The sequence below is a fragment of the Punica granatum genome, chromosome 8, assembly GCF_007655135.1.
Source record: "Punica granatum isolate Tunisia-2019 chromosome 8, ASM765513v2, whole genome shotgun sequence".
Taxonomy (NCBI): Eukaryota; Viridiplantae; Streptophyta; class Magnoliopsida; order Myrtales; family Lythraceae; genus Punica; species Punica granatum.
In genome coordinates this window covers 24,175,126-24,194,991 of record NC_045134.1, presented here as the reverse complement: position 1 = coordinate 24,194,991, position 19,866 = coordinate 24,175,126, and the positions used below count along the sequence as shown (strand labels likewise).

At 38.9% G+C, this 19,866-nt stretch overlaps 2 protein-coding genes and 2 long non-coding RNA genes across 10 annotated transcripts; 2 read left to right on the top strand and 2 right to left on the bottom strand.

The window, feature by feature from the left end:
* Positions 1-193: 193 nt before the first annotated feature.
* On the bottom strand, positions 194-4,771 carry LOC116189264 (probable disease resistance protein At5g63020). 5 transcript variants are annotated; one of them, XR_004152365.1, is made up of 6 exons: positions 4,004-4,771; positions 2,113-3,366; positions 1,408-1,986; positions 937-1,161; positions 648-774; positions 194-481 (listed from the first exon to the last, which is right to left on the bottom strand). XR_004152365.1 is itself a non-coding variant. In XM_031518850.1 (5 exons), exons 1-5 carry the CDS (start codon positions 4,684-4,686, stop codon positions 750-752), a joined length of 2,766 nt encoding a protein of 921 aa, XP_031374710.1. In that variant the 5' UTR covers positions 4,687-4,771; the 3' UTR covers positions 194-749. The 5 variants fall into 5 exon arrangements, 4 of the variants coding, with proteins under 4 accessions (XP_031374710.1, XP_031374711.1, XP_031374713.1 ...); XM_031518850.1 differs by having other exon boundaries at positions 194-774; XM_031518851.1 differs by lacking the exon at positions 648-774.
* A 2,164-nt stretch (positions 4,772-6,935) lies between these two features.
* LOC116188206 lies at positions 6,936-8,794 on the top strand. The gene is made up of 3 exons (XR_004152216.1): positions 6,936-7,416; positions 8,194-8,278; positions 8,352-8,794. It is a non-coding gene; the product is annotated as an uncharacterized LOC116188206 (long non-coding RNA).
* Positions 8,795-8,947: 153 nt separating this feature from the next.
* On the bottom strand, positions 8,948-19,406 carry LOC116188204 (probable disease resistance protein At5g63020). Of its 3 annotated transcripts, XM_031517407.1 has the most exons (5): positions 18,667-19,406; positions 10,246-12,032; positions 9,603-10,134; positions 9,420-9,476; positions 8,948-9,176 (listed from the first exon to the last, which is right to left on the bottom strand). In XM_031517407.1, the coding sequence occupies exons 1-4, from the start codon at positions 19,347-19,349 to the stop codon at positions 9,455-9,457; spliced, it is 3,024 nt and encodes a 1,007-aa protein (XP_031373267.1). In that variant the 5' UTR covers positions 19,350-19,406; the 3' UTR covers positions 8,948-9,176; positions 9,420-9,454. The 3 variants fall into 3 exon arrangements, with proteins under 3 accessions (XP_031373267.1, XP_031373266.1, XP_031373268.1); XM_031517406.1 differs by having other exon boundaries at positions 9,603-12,032; XM_031517408.1 differs by lacking the exon at positions 18,667-19,406 and adding an exon at positions 12,140-12,452 and having other exon boundaries at positions 9,603-12,032.
* LOC116188205 lies at positions 12,775-18,837 on the top strand. The gene is made up of 5 exons (XR_004152215.1): positions 12,775-13,218; positions 14,503-14,567; positions 16,291-16,352; positions 18,115-18,209; positions 18,703-18,837. It is a non-coding gene; the product is annotated as an uncharacterized LOC116188205 (long non-coding RNA).
* Positions 19,407-19,866: the final 460 nt, after the last annotated feature.

Genomic DNA, 19,866 nt, shown 5'->3' with positions numbered 1-19,866 from the left:
CTACAACATACAATCTGAAGGTCTGGCAAATCCAGAGGTGATGCTGAAACTTCTAAAGATTAATATGATCTATTAATAGAGCTCTTAGATCGATGAAAATCTATGTTGGTTGCTGTAGAACTGGCAAGGTCATAGTTGTATAGTATCCATAGAGTAGCATATTGCCCAAGAGGATAATATGTGGAGTCAAGAGTGCAAAGTTTCGCATAATTCAACGGAAATAATCACCAGAACACAGAAAGTCCAACGAAGTCACCAAAGAAATGTTCACTGTTGAACTTTAGAACCAAAATCGAACTCAAGAAACTTGTACCAATCAAGCGTTTTTACAAAGCACAGACTGAGGCTTTCTTGGCACAGAAATACATAAAAGCAGAATACCAAGTGACCAGAAGCAGATTGAACAGATGTGCTTGCAGCAGTTGAACAGAAATGGGTACGTTTTGTTGTTGCCTTCTAGTAAAATCCTTCGTCTTCCATTCTGCACAAGATGTGGACTTGCTTAATGGTAAGGGGGGAAGTTTGCTTCATTGAATGGTAATCTGCTGATTTTCGTGAGATGAAAAGGGAAGCAGGAAAAACAAATAAAATGAATTGTGGGAACATCGGATTGTCATTTATGGGGTCAGAAATCCAAATTTAAGAACCTTATTTAATGTCTACTCATGCACATGACAAAAGCATGGTGTGCTTCTTTAACACTTCAACTCCACTTAATGATCTTAGGATGACATGCTGCTCCGGGACATTTAGAAGAACATAACATTTGAACAACTGAAAAAAAGAAAGAAAGAAAATTAATTAGTTCCCTAAGACCTCCGATGTTACTTGAGGAGTTGATTAGAATGCATGCTTTTTCCGAATGACCTTTTGCTTAAGAACAAAATAGGCCTAGATTGATATGGTAAAGATTTCTGAGAACTGGCGGCTACCTACCTGACAAACTTTGTGGAGAAAACTTGCATTGAGGCAGGATCATCCCACTTCAAGCCTTCCAACCACTCCTGCTCTCCCTCGATAACCTTTAAACTATTCTTTGCACTGTCGCAGTTCAGTGGGAGCTCCTTGAGCTTGGGGCACTTTTGTACTTTAATCTCTTTGAGTGCAGGAAAAGGCAAAGCTCTCCTGCAGATTCTCTCCAAGTTGTCAAGATAATCCAACCTGAGAGATACAAGCCAAGGGAATACTCTATTACTCATGACATGGTTATCTTCGATGTCCCCCACGATCAATTCCTCCATTGAGGATCACCCTTCGATGTGGAGGTTCTCTAAAAAAGGAGCATGGTAAATTAGCGATGTCACATTTTGTAAAACCCCACAGCAGCGAATTTTCACATTTCTAAGGTTCTGGAAACTATCCCAACTTGCAAAACTTGCAGGTTTAGGAGCAAGAGATTCAACATACGATGAATATCTTCCTGGACTTTCATAAGAGCCTTCATATTCACCGGCACCCACGTCAATCTCCCTGAAGTTGCAGTAGTATAAACCAAGGCACTGCAAGTACCCCAATCTTCTCATAAACGGCATTGATAGTCTAAAAGACACCAAGCCATCACAATCGAAAAGTCTGAGACCTCTCACATGGCTTGGCAGCTTGGGAAAACTCAGTAATTTTTCAACACCTTCGGGTGAGATTAACGTTATGTCTATTTCCTCCATGCTCTGCATCATCTGTAGCACTTCTAACAATTTGAATTCGCATTCTATTTCTGACGATTCAAACTCCCACCAATAGTCGCTTACATTTGTCCAATAAAACAGTCTCAGAGATGAAAGATTTGATATGGGTTCGGCCGGCACCAAAAAATTGCGCGATAAAATCAACACCACTAGGTTACTCATATTCTTTATCTCCATTGGCACCTCATGAGTTTCTTCTAGGGCTATATTAAGATTTAGGTACCTGAGGTTTACTAGTTTCCAAATGCTTCTTGGTAGCTCTTGCAGATAGTAGTTACGGGACAGATCCAAGACTCTTAAGCTGGGCATTGACAAGAAGAGCTCGTCAGGGATTGTCCTAAAATCCGTGTCCCTTATAATCATAGTCGAAAGACGGGAACATGATATAGTTGCCAATGATGTATCATCTACACCGCTTTCAACTCACCACAGGGATATCCTCTCTGCATCCTTCCATTTCTTAAGACCTTCCATTCGAAACGACTCCACCTCCTCTTGAACCAAGACTTTCTTCTTCTTCGATCCATGCTCTAAGTATACCCACAAGCACATTTCTCGAACCAAATCATGCATCTTAACAGTTTCTCCATGCAGTGCTGACTGCCTTACAAACTCCACTAAACATGCGTGCCTTAGTTTTCTAAATACTTCGCTTCCATAAGTGCGTGCTTCATGAACGTCATCACATTCGTCCAGAAATCCTTCCCCAATCCAGAGGACAATCGCATCATCTTCATAAATCTCGTGGTCCTCTGGGAATATTGAAAGGTACAAAAAGCATCTTTTGTGGATTTCATTAGGCAAGCAGTTGTAGCTGAATTCCAGTTTTTTAAGCACTTCCTCCTCCATATCCGTAAATTTGGAAACCTGCCTTTTCAGATACTTTTCGGCATTCATCCAATCTTCTAGATCCGTTGTACCGGCCATGGCTCTTGCAACAGTAACAAGAGCGAGTGGTAAATATTTGCACTCATGAACCAATGTGTCTGTGATCTCAGGGATCCCAGGATGAGCAATCCAAGTTTTCTCTCCTAGCTTCTGTCGGAAGAGTTGAAGAGCATCATTTGGTGGTAGGCACTCCACCTTCTTCCTCTTGTCAGCTTTCATGCGATTACAAACTTCCATCGATCGAGTCGTGAATATGATCTTGCATTTGTTTTGATGGTCATGACAAGGGATCCCAAGATCAATTAGAAGATCTATAGCATCCCAAAGATCATCCATAAAAAGCAAGAAGTTCTTATCCTTCATCGACTTTAGGATTGCAGATGTTGTGCTTTCTTTGTCACTGGGATCCCATTCATCTTCTGGGAGGTTTAGTTTTTCCCAGATGGCCTTCTGAAGTTTTTCTAGATTAACTGGCCTGGACAACACAACCCGGAGTGCAAAGTTATAATCATGGCTAACTTGAAGGAATTGATTGGGGACCTTGTTCAGCAGGGTGGTCTTTCCAACACCACCCATCCCGAATATCCCAATGCACCTCACAGATTCGTCCTCAACCCAATTCCATACCTCCTCAAACATGGAATTCATGCCCACCGGGGGCTCAAGGGTTATCTCAACCATGAGAGGATCATCAGGCTTACAGGTTAACTCAGTGAAGCCACGGCGTTCTCCGAGCAGCCCTCCCAGGATAGCTCTCTTCTCTTCAGCGCTCCTTGATATGCTGGTGCAGTTCCTGTTGACAACAATAGAAAGCCTATCAGAGGAGTAGTTAATCAGAGCAGTCATCAAATTGCTTTCAAGGGAATCCACTCGATAAGGAGTCGAGCTCTGGATTATTACATTCTTGAGAGTCAAGGAATATCGTTGTAGTTCTCACGTTTATCTATACATATATATACACCTAAGAGTGGTTCCTATGCTTTAAGATCTATGATGAAACGATGAGGAGTGGGAAGGAAGCAGCCGTCATCATTTTGCAGTTTCAATTGGATAGACTCTGATATTAAGAAAACTCATGAATGGTAATTCTGTCCGAATTGTATGTATATATATATATATATATTTTACCGTGACAGTGCTGATGTGTGCATAAGGCATTTCCATTTTATTGCCTGTTTGTGGCCATGATTGTACATATATTGACTATCGATGTTTCCTATAAGTATCTAGACAATATCACATATGCAAGCATCGTTATATTATTCAACATAGTACCTGGTCTGTTCTCAAGTCAAAATGTGATGCACATTGAAATCCTAAACGAAGCTATGACCGGCCTTATATGTTGAGTTGTTACCTCTGAGAATGAAAGTCCCCTCCCTCTTCAAATCATGCTTCGGACAAACTAAATGCATATGCTGAGTTCTTACCTTTGAGACTGAGAATCCTCTACCACTCCCTGGCAAACCTTCTCCATTTCCAGCCCTCCTTGCTCCAAAATTTCTCCCACTTCTTTATCGAGAAGAAGTTTGACTCTCTCCAACCACCCACGGACTTCAGGTGTTCTCACTGAGTTCCGATTTTCCTCCCTCTCGACTCGTTCTTTGACTGTTTCAAAAACATCTTGCAGCTCATCCTTCTTCCTGCTAAGAGCCCCGAGAGATCTTGTGAGGATCAGATCAACAGGCTCGTAGGCAACTTTATCCTTATCATGAAAGTTACAGCCTTGAGCCAATACGGTCTCTATATCGGCTTTCTTCTCCTCAGCAAGCTTTGACTGCTCGTAACGTGCACTGCAGTTGCTGAAACCGAGACCACAGAGGCTACTCCTCCCAATCATCTGCTTCCCCTCCGCGACAGTCTTTTTGGCTTCTTTCTGGAGTGCTTCCACCCTCTCCAACCAGCCAGCCGCATGGCCCGTGCGGATCCACCCTTCTCCTTCTGCCCTCCCCACGAGTCGGTCCACATCTTCATAGATGTGGCCTAGCTCATCCATCTTCGTCTCGAGAGCAGTGAGATTGTCTCCAAGACTCCGGATGTATCTCCGGCGCTTGGCTGTGTGAACCCAGCATGTGAGGCCTGTTCCAATGGCCGTACTTGCAATATCCGCCATTTGGCTCTCAGATTAGACTCTGATCAAGGAGAGAAACGGATTCTAAAAGAGGAGGAAGAAAGACTGAATGGTGTGATCTGCGTGTTAATTTAATCTGGTGATGTTACCTTATTTAGTCCAATAATACAAAATATGGAAAGTGATGGATTGAAGGAGCAATATGTCCAATAATTGATGTGCAAGTTGTTGTAGTCCTGTGCATACATATATGGGAGTGGACCTTTTGCCATAACTGTAACCCGGCCCTAGGCACGTGCTTTTCGAATAGCAGCGAGAAGTGCAAGTTCTTGCAGTCCTGTGCATACCTAGCTGCAGCTGCGTTTGGTGCATTGCTAGATAAGATTACTAGTAATCTAGATTACCATCAATATAGCTTACCACCAATTAAATTACCGGCAATCCTCTTTTTTTTTTTTTGGGGGGGGGGGGGGAGGACCATCCATCCTCTGAGGTAGCTAGAGTCGTTTGAGTCGCTGGTGACCTTGGAGGAGGGGTGGTTATGGCCGGTGAATTCCCTCCACCCAATGAGCTCTATTGTCCCTATCCTTTTCTTTCCTTTTTTGCTGTTTTAATTATTTTTTTCAATTTTCACAAATTGATTTATTTTCAAAAAGATACCCGTGCTTCCTCCGGATTTTTTCAAGAAAATTTATTATGAAAATTTATTTCGAAATATGGATATAAGATAATTATTAATATTAATTTATATGTTGTTACACTATATACACTTTAATACAATAAATTTCATACTCATTCTAGATAATATTAATTTAAGAGCTCATAAGCAAATAATGCATGTAGACTATATCATAGACATGATCTCAATTATCAAATAAGAAAGTAATTATAAAATCCAAAAATACGAAATTCGTAACTTTAATTAATGAAAGAAATATTAATAATCATAGAGGATATAAAATTTTAACATTAAGTATTCGATTTTTTTTCCTCACTCATATTTCATATATTAAGTTTTGTAAATTTGAATAATTTTAGATAAAACGACTAATCACATCCATGAGAAATAATTTAATTTAACTTTTATAGGGCTAAAAATGATTATTAAAATTAATTGAGTAAAATTTAATAATTCTTCATTTCTGTAAAATTATGTATATTTATTTAATGATAAAATAGAAATTACTTATAGAATAACAATAAATGATTAGAATTCTTTTTTAATGTTTTTTTTGGATATATTTTATTTAATTACAATAATAAGTAATATTATTCAACTTCTATATAGCATACTGATTTTTTAAAACATGTATTATTCTACCTCTATATAATAGAGGCATTTACTGTTATACGCATATTTAATAGGGTGAAAAAGAACTTTATATATATATATATATATATATATATATAGAAAGATAGATAGATAGATGTGCGCGCGCGTGTGGGGTTGTTGTTGGAGGCAGGAGGGGTAGGGGAGTTATATATAGAAAAATGCTATTGATAGTAATAGGTCCATCATTTTCTTTTACGAGATGGATGTGCTTGAAAGGTGTATCTGCTAGAGACTATTTCAAATGAAACAAATTCCGAGAGAAGAGAGTGGTCGTTCTCCAATCAAGTCCTCTTAGCTATTGTCGTGACAAACCTTTTTGGGCGTCCGTCCGTATCCAATGACTCCAAGTCGTGGCAAGTTGGGGCAATGACGTTACCGTTGATTCAATTCTTAGCCATTGGCAAGGTCATCGTTTGATTCTTTTCGTCCAAGGATGCAAGGAATTATATTATTAGACTAGATAGTTGTCTTCATTAAATGCACTATGCAAACTTCTAATGATTGAGCAAATATTGAATGTGTGTTGCTTCAGTCACTTGATTGAGTAATATCCAATCAGAATACACGTAAATGATAAATTGCACATATGTCCCAAAGATTCTTATTTATAAATATTATAATTAGTTATTACTCGTTCAAATTATAGGAGTAACACTCATTGAATATTTAATCCTAATAATTGTGTGAGAGACAATTCACCTAACATTTTCTATCATATCAGGGGACCATCTGGACTACACCAGTTTTCTACAGCGAGCTACCATGACGTTCCGCCCTTTTTTGTTCAAGATAAAATAATGACCATCTAGTATCTGAAAGTTCGATAAGTTCCAACTAATTTTTTTGGGTAACACGTTCTAACTAATTTAGATTTGAGATTTTTCTTCGACCTAAGTAAGAAGACATCCTAACACGAGGTTCAACAAAACTAGCTATATTATCTCTCGTACAACCATCTACACATACTAAAGGTTTGACATGACTAGTATCATCTTTAGTAGTTAGGAAATCGAAAATTCTCCACTCCAAGTCCAGATAGATGTTTCCATTTGAAAGTGAGGCAGCCATCCAATCAGTGCTCAATCTTTGGCTTGATGCGTGGAGAAAGAGAGAAATGGAAATCCTTGCCAGTCGTCCAATCGGTTAATGATAAGCTTTCGATGATGGAGATCCTTGCCAGTCTTGGCCATTACTTGGCTGACTAATGTGTTCAACCCCAGCTCAATCCATGCTACATGTGAGAGAGGGGGTTTTGTTCTTTTTCTTTTTTTCGCTGCTTGGTTTTCATTCCGCTTCTCCTTCCTTTACCACCAAGCAGGGCACCCCTGAACGGGGGTACTCCCAAAAGTTGTGAATCACACCCCCATCAGCCATGGCAGTTCATTTTCGAGTTTCCTAGGATTCAAGTTGGCTTCAAACTTTTTTTCGGGAGAATTAAGGTACTGTATGGTTTAAATGGAAGCCCAAACCACTTATTTTGCTTTTCCATTTGATTTTTTGATGCTTTTGATGTCGCGATTCATTGAAGCCTTGGCAGATTATTGCTCAGTGTCGCAGTTGCTGGAACTTCCTTTAGTCGAAGTGAGAATATCTCAAGCTATGCAAAGTATATTAAGGGCTAGACTTGGAAACCCGACAAGATACTGAAACTGTTCTACTATGTCGTCGAATTAATGGTTATACTTGCTATCTAAATCAAGCTGAACAGAATAATGCCCTTCTTTGCGGGTAATGGTACAGATGGAACCGACTTTTTAACTGAATTTCGAAGTCAGTATAATTCTATAGTGTCTTAAAATCACGTCTGGTGTCTCTAGGATATAGGAGCATGATGAGGGATGAAGGCTTGAAAAGAATCCTAACTTGCAGAACCAGTGAACATTGTTATAAATTTTGAGTTGTCCGAAATGACATAGTTGCTCAGGCACCTCCGTAAATTATGAATGCGTAACTTCTGAGCGCCTTCTAGTATTTCGAAAATTCTCATCTTAAGAGCACCTTAGCAGTGGAGCATTCTAGGAGGAAATATTCTATATATACAACTTCATCTGGAAACATTCTGCTTCATTTCATCACTCATTTAGGAAGCTCTCTCTTTTTCACTGGTTTCTTGCCATTTCTCTAAGAATATATGTTTCTTCCATATGGTTTTCTGGATTTTTTCTTTATTAGTCGGCTTTGACAGCGCTGCCTAAACAACTAAACCGCCATTGCAGCCCGACTACAGGAACTCGTCATGGATTTTCTTCTGCACTACGGCCTTGGGCGAGTTCTACTTCCAAGGTGACTCTCATTTGCTGGGTAAGCTTTGACAAGCTATTTCATGATGGGTCATCAATAGAGAGACCTCCTTATTGCAGTTTGCTTGAAACAGGAACAGGCACTGACTTGCCCTTGTTTGTGTCAAGAGTTGATCATCCTCCATAGTAACTTGGCAGTTCACATCTTCAAGGACTTGGTCCATTTGTATATGTGATGACGCTGCTTAGATCATCCTTGACTCTCTGGGAGCGGTGAGATTGTTTGGCAGGACATTGGATATGATCAGAATGAGCTCACATGTGAGATCCTGGACTTATGCCCGGCAGGATTTGATTAGAATGAGCTCACATTGGGAAGACAATTCGAGAGAATGGTACGTATTGGGAGGATTGAAATGCCTGTGAGTCTAAATGACTACATCTTTGCTTGTTACCATGCATATAAATGATATCTAGGCCTACAGCATACAATCTGAAGTCTGGCAAATCCAGAGGCGATGCTGAAACTTCTAAAGATTAATATGATCTATTAATAGAGCTTGCAAATTGGTGGAAATCTATGTTGGTTGCTGTAGAACTGGCGAGGTCATAGTTGTATTGTATCCATAGAGTAGTGTATTGTCCAAGAGGATAATATGTAGAGTCAAGAATGCAAAGTTTTGCATAATTCAACGAAAATAATCACCGGAACACAGAAAGTCCCGTGATGTCACCAAAGAAATGTTCACTGTTGAACTTTAGGACCAAAAGCGAACTCAAGAAACTTGTACCAATCAAGCGCTTTTATAAAGCAGATATTGAGGCTTCCTTGGCACAGAAATAGAGAAAAGCAGAATACCAAGTGACCAGAAACAGATTGAACAGATGTGCTTGTAGCAGTTGAACAGAAATGGGTACATTTTGCTGTTGCCTTCTTGTAAAATCCTTTGTCTTCCATCCTGCACAAGATGTGAACTTGCTTAATGGTAAGAGGGAAAGTTTGCCTAATTGAATAGTAATCTGCTGGTCCTACATTTTCGTGAGATGAAAAGGGAAGGAAGAAAAACAAATAAAATGAATTGTGGGAACGTCAGATTGTCACTTATAGGGTGAGAAATCCAAATTTAAGAACCTTATTTAATGTCCACTCCTGCACATGATAAAAGCATAGTGTTCTTCTTTAGCCCTACAACTACACTTACTCAATGATCTTAGGAAGACATGCTGCTCCGGGACATTAGATCATAGCATCTGAACAACTGAAAAAAAGAAAGAAAGAAAGAAAATTAATGAGCTCCCTAAGACCTCCGAGTGACCATTTGCTTAAGAACAAAATAGGCCTAGATTGATATGGTAAAGATTTCTAAACACCGGTGGCTACCTACCTAACAAACTTTGTGGAGAAAACTTGCTTTGAGGCAGGATCATCCCACTTCAAGCCTTCCCACCACTCCTGCTCTCCCTCGATAACTTGTAAACTATTCTTTGCACTGTCACGGGTCATTGGGAGCTCCTTGAGCTTGGGGCACTCACGTACTATAATCTCTTTGAGGGCAGGAAAAGGCAAGGTTCTCCTGCAGATTCTCTCCAAGTTCGTAAGATAATCCAACCTGAGAGATGCAAGCCAAGGGAATACTCTATTACTTGTGACATGGTTGTCTTCAATGTCCTCCACGATCAGTTCCTTCATTGAGCCACACCCTTCGATGTGGAGGTTCTCTAAAAAAGGAGCGTGGTAAATTAGCGATGTCACATTTTCTAAATCCTTACAGCGGCGAATCGTTACATATCTAAGGCCCTGGAAACTATCCCGACTTGCAAAACTTGCAGGTTTAGGAGCATGAGATTCCACATTCGATGAATATCTTCCTGGACTTTCATAAGAGCCTTCATATTCACCAGTGCCCACGTTAATCTCTGTGAAGTCGCAGTAGTATAAATCAAGGGACTGCAAGCATTCCAATCTTCTCATAAACGACACTGATATTCTAAAAGAAGCCAAGCCATAACAAACGAAAAGACAGAGACCTCTCACATGGCTTGTCAGCTTGGGACAGCTCTGTAATTTTTCAACACCTTCAGCTGTGATTAAGGTTATGTCTATTTCCTCCACGCTCTGCATCATCTGTAGCACTTCTAGCAATTCAATTTCGCAAAATTTTGCTGACGATTCAAACTTCCACCAATACTTGCTTACATTTGACCAATAAAACAGTCTCAGAGATGAAAGATTTGATATGACTTCGGCCGACACCAGAAAATTGCGCGATAAAATCAACACCACTAGGTTACTCATATTCTTTATCTCCACTGGCACCTCATGAGTTTTTCCTTCGGCTCTATCTAGATTTAGGTACCTGAGGTTTATTAGTTTCCAAATACTATCTGGTAGCTCTTGCAGATTGTAGTTATCGGACAGATCCAAGACTCTTAAGCAGGGCATTGACAGGAAGAGCTCGTCCGGGATTGTCCTCAAATTTGTGTCCCTTATAATCAGAGTCGAAAGACGGGAACATGATATAGTTGCCAGTGATGTATCATCTACACTGCTTTCAACTCGCCACAGGGATATCCTCTCCGCATCCTTCCATTTCTTAAGATCTTCCATTCGAAATGACTCCACCTCCTCTTGAACAAAGACTTTCTTCTTCTTCGATCCGTGCTCTGAGTATACCCACAAGCACATTTCTCGAACAAAATCATGCATCTTAACAATTTCTCCAAGCGGCGTTGATTGCCTTACAGATTCCACTAAACATGCGTGCCTTAGTTTTCTAAATACTTTTCTTCCATAAGTGCGTGCTTCATGAACATCATCACATTCATCCAGAAATCCTTCCCCAATCCAGAGGACAATCGCATCATCTTCATAAATCTCATGGTCCTCTGGGAATATTGAAAGGTACAAGAAGCATCTTTTGTGGATTTCATCAGGCAAGCGGTTGTAACTGAATTCCAATTTTTTAAGCACTTCCTCCTCCATATCCGTAAATTTGGAAACCTGCCTTTTCAGATCCTTTTCGGCATTCATCCAATCTTCTAGATCCATTGTACCGGCCATGGCTCTTGCAACAGTAATGAGAGCGAGTGGCAAATATTTGCACTCATGAACCAATGTGTGTGCGATCTCAGGGATCCCAGGATGAGAAATCCAAGTTTTCTCTCCTAGCTTCTGTCGGAAGAGTTGAAGAGCATCATTTGGTGGTAAGCACTCCACCTTCTTCCTCTTGTCAACTTTCATGCGATTACAAACTTCCACCGATCGAGTCGTGAATATGATCTTGCATTTGTTTTGATGGTCATGACAAGGGATCCCAAGATCAATTAGAAGATCTATAGCATCCCAAAGATCATCCATAAAAAGCAAGAAATTCTTATCCTTCATCGACTTTAGGATTGCAGATGTTGTGCTTTCTTTGTCGCTGGGATCCCATTCATCTTCTGGGAGTTTCAGTTTTTCCCAGATGGCCTTCTGAAGGTTTTCTAGATTAACTGGCCTGGACACCACAACCCGGAGTACAAAGTTATAATCATGGCTAACTTGAAGGAATTGATTGTGGACCCTGTTCAGCAGGGTGGTCTTTCCAACACCACCCATCCCGAATATCCCAACGCACCTCACAGATTCGTCCTCAACCCAATTCCATACCTCCTGAAACATGGAATTCATGCCGACTGGGGGCTCGAGGGTTATCTCAACCATGAGAGGATCATCAGGCTTACAGGTTAACTCAGTGAAGCCACGGCATTCTCCGAGCAGCCCTTCCAGGATAACTCTCTTCTCGTCAGCGCTCCTTGATATGCTGGTGAAGTTCCTGTTGACAACAATAGAAAGCCAATCAGAGGAGTGGTTAATCAGAGCAGTCATCAAATTACTTTCAAGGGAGTCCACTCGATAAGCAGGCGAGCTTTGGATTATTACATTCTTGAGAGTCGAGGAATATTGTTGTAGGTCTCATGTTTATATATATATATATATATATTTATGTATGTATGTATGCACCTAAGCGTGGCTCCTCCGCTTTAAGATCGATCAATGATGAAAAGATGAGGTGTGGGGAGGAAGCAACCATCATCATTTTGCAGTTTCAATTGGATACTCTGATATTAAGAAAACTCATGATTGGTAATTCTATCCGAATTGTTAATATATACATACATATATATATATTTACTATGAGACCCGACATCTTTTTGCAAATATGCATACATATATATATATATATATATATTCTACTTTTATCGCTGGAGCATTAAAAAAATGAAAGGAAAAGAAACGGTGGCATGGGCTCCACGTGGTCTTGAGACCATCTCTACCGCCATATATTTCATTTTATTTGCTTCTTTCCTTTTCTTTTCCTTCTTTGCTCTATTTTTGGGCTAGGGGAGATGAAGAAAAACAGAGAGAGAGATCGAGATGAGCAACGAGCAAGAGAGAGGCTGAGAGCTGGAGATAGAGGTTAGGGAAGTGGAAGAAGATGGGCGAATGGAACAAGGCTGGCCGGAGATAAGGGTAGTAGACTGGGAGCGGGAATGTGAAGCCCAGAAAATTCTTTTTCCAAACATGCATACATTACATATACATACATATGTTTATATATATATATATATATATGTATTATATATGTGCATACATTACATATACATACATATGTTTATATATATATATATTATATGTACACGTTGCTGGAGAAAGAAAAAAAACAAGAAGAAGAAAGGGTAGAAATGGCCCCACGTGGCCTTCATTTTTCCATGCAATTCCTTCCACCGCCATCCATTTTTCCTTTCAATTGCTCTTTTTTTATTCATTTTTTTGCTCTGTTTTTGAGCTGTGGGGAAACCGAAGGAACAGAGTGAGAGTGAGAGAGAGAGACAGAGAGAGAAACGATGAGAGGGAGAGAGAGAGGGAGGACAAGAGCAAGAGCTCGAAAGCACGGGAGGAAGGCATAGAGCTCGGCATGCATGAGTTCAAGGGAGAGAAAGATGAAAGGCACAAATCGGGTAAGTGGAATTACGAAATTGAATGACAGATTTGGGTGTAATTAAGCCAAAAAGGAATTTAGGTTGGAACTAAATAGGTTATTAGGTAGTTGATTCTTCTTCTTCCAAATTTGTTTTTTGGTTCAATTGTGCTATTCATGCTGTGAAGTTCGAATTAATAGCTAATTAGATTGTTTAATTAAATGGTGGAACAGGAGTATGATATGTAAGAGTATATGGGAGACCTTGAATACGTCCTTCTTGGTATGAATTTGGAAGCAACGGGTTAGTTGGATTACTAAATTAGAGAAATTGATGGAACACCTTAGACCAGCACATTTGAATGTTTAGTGAATTGAACTTGGATAAATTGATAATGCTGGAATTTACTTATGATTACCCTGATTTAGTGGTTGTATTGAGAATGGGTTCTCTTTCAAGCTTTTGTCCATCATTGCTGGAACAAGATTTTGAATTTGGTGGTAATGAGTTAGTGGAATTTCCATATTTGATTGAGAAGGTGATATGTCGAAACGAAAGAGTAGATGGTGGATTTTGATTTAATAGGGGAATTTGGATGAAATTATTGATGTAGTCGATTGTTTGAGCTTTGCCCTTTTCAATTAATATGATTGGGTTTTTTATGATCATTTAGTTATTATTGAGATCTAACGAGAAGAAACATATTTTCTCTTAATGTGAAAAATGTACTTTCCTTATCTTTTAAGGCTACTAGGGATTTAGGATGGTCTTGTCTTACTAATTTTAGTGAATTAGGATTTTGTTTAATTATGATGGGATAAGCATGCCAAGTTGGACATTGAGGAATTTGTTAAGGTTTATAAGGATTTATTTATTTGATTGCTCAAGTAATCTGTGAGTTTAAAGCTTGTTTAAGGGTGACTCGTGGCATAAGACAAATCGGTATTGATTGGTTGTTAATGTTGATGGAAATTAAATATGGAATTTACTGACTTATTTATTTGGAATATATGGTTATCTTCTTTAGCTTTTGATACGGTTTTGGTGTTCGTATGTATTTGGTCTTTATTGAATCTCTCATTTACCTTGAAATTGACAAGAGCAATCAGGTTTGTTTAAATGAGAATTATGGAGATTGTTTTAGGTAGTTTTTGACATAGATGAAATATGGACATAATGAATATGAGGTGTGTATATATATATATATATATGAATTGAGACTTATTGGAAATAATAGGCTCTAAAGAAGATTGTGGGAGGTATTGGAAGTCCCTGTGATGGTGCTATATTTTTATTATTTAATCTAATGCTTGCAAATAATAGGCTCGTGGAGACTGAATTCTTGCACTTTGAAGGATTGACTCAGTGAAATGACTTTGACAAGCTCGGTGAGTACTCCATCCCATTGTGAAATGATATATATATATATATATATATCTGTATATATATTATGTGAGTACGCTATTCCCTTGTAAAATGGTGTATTATAGTTATATAAATTATTTAAGAAGAATATAGTGATAGTTAGATTAAGGAATATGTCTTGCTATGTTGTGTGAAATGATTTGAGAGGTATTGCCTTTTATGTTTCCTTTCGATTTGAGATATGCAGTGTGGTTGTGTATGTGAATTGTGTATGAGATATGTGATGATAACATGCTGCCATTGTAATGTGATTGGAATTGTGTTTGTGTATGATGATATATGAGGTGAGATGACGTGGTTGCAATGGATTATGCTTGCATTGTTGTTTAACTATAACCTTAGGGTCGCTGGACCCGGCGAGATAGAAAATGGGGCCTTAACGGCTGCTGGACCCAGCGGAATAGAAAGTGGGGCACCAATGGTAGGGGTGTGCACGGGTACCGGGTATACCCGGAATCGGTTGGAATATACCCTAACGGGTAGGGTTCGGGTAGTTCATATTGAAAATAGGGTAGGTTCCGGGTATTAAAATTAGGAACCTATGAAATTCGGTTCCGGTTCCGGTTCCTACCTACAGGGTACCCGAAACCGGCTATTTATTAAAAAAAAAGATAAAAGAGTAAAGTTACTGTCTCCTCTAATGAATCAGAATAAAAGTACTTTGTTGTGTGAGATCGTATTATGGATGTTTAATTTTGTCGATGGATTGATGAAACATATTATTATTTCATTGTTGTGGATTAATCTAAATTTTGTTGATATTGGCGTGATTACTAATTATGTAGGTGACATTTTCGATTTTATTTAGCGAAAGAAAAAAAATTGCAGGTTCCAACAGGGTACCCGGAACCTGTAGTATAATACAGGTTCCGGGTAGGTTCCGGTTTCATGATTCAATAGGGTAGGGTCCGGTTCCAAAATCTTGGAACCTGTCCCTTACAGGGTAGGATCTAGGTATTATAAAAAATACAGGATAACCGGAATCGATTATCCCTAACCAATGGCCGCTGGACCCAGCGGAATAGAAAGTGGGGCACGAACGGCCGCTGGACCCAGCGGAAGAGAAAGTGGGGCACGATTGGCCGCTGGACCTGGCGAAATAGAAAGTGGAGCACGAATAGCCGCTGAAGCCGACGGAATAGAAAAAGGGGCCTGAACGTCCTGACTTGTCGCAAGGAAATGAGACTCTATAGTTATATTGACTGATTGTGTTGTATATTGTTTATCTGATATGTTTGCTGGAGATGTGATGATTGTTGAGATTGTTGAAGATGCGATGATTGTTGAGATTGTCTAAAGATGTTCTCTGAAAGCCGTGTTGTTGCTAGAGTTTGATATGTCAGGTGATTGTGTTGTGAAGTTCTATGGAATGCTAATGAATGGATATTTGATGTTTATATGATATTGGATATTAGAGAAATGGTGGGAAGAGTTGCGTGTATTTGTTCGTAAATTTAGTTACTATATTTAATATAATTATTATTATAGTTGGTATCTATATATATATATATATATATATATATACCGTGTGTGTGCAGGTGAGATGATGGTTGGATTGGAAGTGATTGTATTATTTATTTGAATATTTGGTTGTTTACAATTAAATATTTATTTAATAATAAGTCGTTTGTTTTGGAGTATAGTACTCGTTGAGATGTAGCTCACACCCTATGTATATCTTCCCAGATAAGCTTCTAGCTGTGCGGAAGAACCACTTTTTGATATCGGGGATCAGCTTGGAGAACTAGGTAGGGACTTTAGTTATTTGATAAGTATTTTTTTTTGCATAGAATGCATTTAAATATGTTACGACCTGGAGCTTTTGTGTAGTTGGTTTAGTGATGTGGGTGAAAAGAAAATACTCTCTTTTGAGATGCATATACATATTAGAGCTTGCTAGGTTGGATGTATATACATTTTTGGGCCTTATGGAAAGCAGGTTTTGATATGAATAGTTTGTGTGGTATGGGATATCGACGAAATTAAGGGGAAGTTCTGCCGAAATTTCGGGTCGTGACAGGGAAGTCATTCAAGGGGATGAGTTTCGATTGCAATTGGTTAGCTTATGGGCATGCATGTTCAATGTGTTTTTGATTCTTCTTGATTGTGCTTTCCTTGATAACATTTATTGAATTTCTAAATTGGAGTTCGGGTTAAGTGAAATGAGGGTGGAGAGTTTAATCTTGCATTTTTGGTTGGCTATAATTGACCAAGTTTGGGTATGTGTAGCTAAATATTTTTCTTTCGTGGTTAGGTCTTCATTTAACTTAACGTTAATTTTTTTTTTAGAACTAGGAAGTGGAAATCTGTTTGAGTAGAGTAAGTTGAATGAGTTGGACGATAGCTGTAGGTTCTCTGCGAGTGGGTGCTATGGAATTGATTACTTCCAGCCTCGTAAGCTCAAGAACGGTTTTCCTATAAATGTTGGAAGTGGGTGTTTATGCCGATATGCATATGAGAGCTGCTGATTGGTGTGTTCGAATAGTTTGTTAATTTTCTTTTGATGTGATAATTGAGCTCGACATGTTAGGAGTTACTCTTAGAGATCATAGGGAGATGAGATGCTGTTTAGATTATTAAGTGAAGAATTAGACTTGTTTTTTAACATTCCATTGCATTTGTTTGGTTAATAAATATTCTTAGCACCTGAAGTGTCATTTTTATGCTTTGTTATGCTTCCATCAAGTGATTTCGATGTGTTATTTGATATGGACAGATTAAGATTGAGATATATAAGTATATATACACATATTTCTACTTGATTTTCTAATCGAGTTTTTAATTTATTGGAGCTGAGGAGACTAAGACGATACACCTAGAAGGCTCGATTCGTTGAGTTATCATTTTAGGGATCTTTGTGAGCATTTTTATTCCACTGTAGAATGAAACTCAATCTTAAATTAATTATATCAATGCTTGTTTGAATGAGATAAGTTGAATGAAGATGGTATGAGGATTTTAAGGATTACTGTGAATGAATTTGGTTAATTGCGGTGTGATGAAATTATTATTTATAGCCATGGGACCGTTGATCTAGCGGTATATAAATAGGACACCTAGACTGCTAATCCGGTGGGATACAAAAAAGGACGTCTAGACCGCTGATCTAGCGGGATACAAAAAAGGACGCCTAGATCGCTAATACTCCTACTATCGGCGGATAATGGGCAGCCCCCACTTATGAGAAATAAAATGAGGAGTTTGTGGACATGGGTGCTGGGTCACGGTACCGTCGAAACTCTGTCGCGAAGATATTATTATTATTATTATTATTATTATTATTATTATTTGTTGCTTAAGAATGATTGATTGAGTTATATAATAGTGAATTGGTTGATAAGGGAAAGGTTCGAGGCTGAAAAGTAGGTACATCTATATCATTAGTAATTTTGAAGCAAATGATATTATTGTAATTGTTGATATGAATACATAAATAAGTTTGATATTTCATTTTATTGTGAAATTTAATACTCATTGAGATACAACTCACTCTCTGCATATATTTTTCAGATAAGCTAGGAGCTAGATTAGTAGCACGGGAGAATCTTTTTGCACATCAGGGATCAACGTGAAGGATTTTGCAGCTAGACTTACTCGTGGTACAGGTAGTAAGTTAATGTAAAATGCTATAAATATATTACGACCTAAAACTTTTGTTTAGTTGGTTTATTGATGAGAAAGAGTATTATTTTGAGATGTATATAGATATTAGAGTTTAGTGGATTGGTTATATACATATTTAGGAGTTTATGGAAAGCATGCCTTTATCTGGTAATAGATATCTAGGAAATTTAGGGAAAATCAGCTGAAATTTCACGTCCGGACATTTTACCATGACAGTGCTGATGCGTGCATAAGGCATTTCCATTTTATTACCTGTTCGTGGCCATGATTGTACATATATTGACTTTCGGTGTTTCCAATAATTATCTAGACAAGATCACATAAACAAGCATCGTTATATTATTCAACAGAGTACCCTGGTCTGTTCTCAAATCAAAATGCGATGCACAATGAAATCCTAAGCGTTGCTATGACCGGCCTTATATGTTGAGTTGTTACCTTTGAGAATGAAAGTCCCCTCCCCCTTTCTTGCAGCTCTTGCCCAGTTCCAGCGTCCCTCGCTCAAGAATCTCTCCCACTTCCTTCTCGAGGACAAGTTTGACTCTCTCCAACCAGCCACGGACTTCTGGTGTTCTAACCAAGTGCTGATCTTCCTCCCTCTTAACTCGTTTTTTCACTGTTTCAAATACACCGCACAGCTCATCCATCTTGTAGCGAAGAGCCTGAAGAGATCTCTCAAGGATCAGATCAGCAGGCTCGTATGCAACATCATACTTTACTCTGAAGTTACGGCCCTGCAATAATTCAGTTTCCAGCTCGGCCTTCTTTGCCTCAGCGAGCTTTGATTGCTCGTAACGTGAACGACAGTTCCTGTAACAAAGACCGCACAGGCAAATCCTCCCCATGATCTGCTTCCCATCTGCTAGAATCTCGTCAGCTTCCTCCCTGAGGGCTTTCACCCTGTCCAACCAGCCAGCGGCATCGCTCTTTCGGATCCATCCTTCTCCTTCAGCTGTCTCAGCTAGTCGGTTCACGTCGTTGTAGACGCTACCCAGTTCATCCGTCTTGATCTCAAGGGCGGTCAAATTGTCTCCAAGACTCCGGATGTACTTGCGGTACTTGGCGGTGCGATCCCAGCATGTGAGGCCGGTATCAAAGACTGTTTTTGCAAAATCCGCCATTTGGATCTCTGGACTGAAAGTTGAAATCAATCACGAAAACGGTTTGAGAGAATGAAATGGCTGTCCGAAATGGTGAGTGTTTATTTGATCAGATGATGTCCTTTAATTATATTGACCAGCTCAAAGTCACATCACCTACCAGGGGAGATTATTTAAAGACCTATATAACGACTGCCCTTCTTACGGTGAATACAACAGCAGCAGCCGCCTGAATAATTAAATCAATACGCTTTGCATTTAATGTGCATTACTTCAAAAAGGAGAAGCAAACTTCTTGGTCTAATATTTGTTTTCCAAAAAAGCTCATAATGCACGAAATTTGAGCAGTTGGATTGGAGTATTAAATAGTAAATTCAATTGACTTCCACTCATCTTATTCCTTCCCTATTGCCTTGGCCCACATTCTCATTTTTAATTTTTGTTTCTCTAATATCCATTTTTTTTCATAAAAATGAATTAATGTGATTTTGCATATAACACAGGAGAACGGAATATTAAATTAACGTAATGCAATTAA

Coding starts and splice junctions, on each gene's coding strand:
- LOC116188204 (XM_031517406.1), bottom strand. CDS start 19,349: ATGGCGGATTTTGCAAAAACAGTCTTTGATACCGGCCTCACATGCTGG. Junction 12,033..18,666: donor GGGGACTTTCATTCTCAAAG/GTAACAACTCAA, acceptor TGTTGTCAACAG/GAACTTCACCAGCATATCAA. Junction 9,477..9,602: donor TTCTCCACAAAGTTTGTTAG/GTAGGTAGCCAC, acceptor TCTTTTTTTCAG/TTGTTCAGATGCTATGATCT.
- LOC116189264 (XM_031518850.1), bottom strand. CDS start 4,686: ATGGCGGATATTGCAAGTACGGCCATTGGAACAGGCCTCACATGCTGG. Junction 1,987..2,112: donor GCAGAGAGGATATCCCTGTG/GTGAGTTGAAAG, acceptor GTCAATGCCCAG/CTTAAGAGTCTTGGATCTGT. Junction 1,162..1,407: donor AGTCCAGGAAGATATTCATC/GTATGTTGAATC, acceptor TGTATCTCTCAG/GTTGGATTATCTTGACAACT.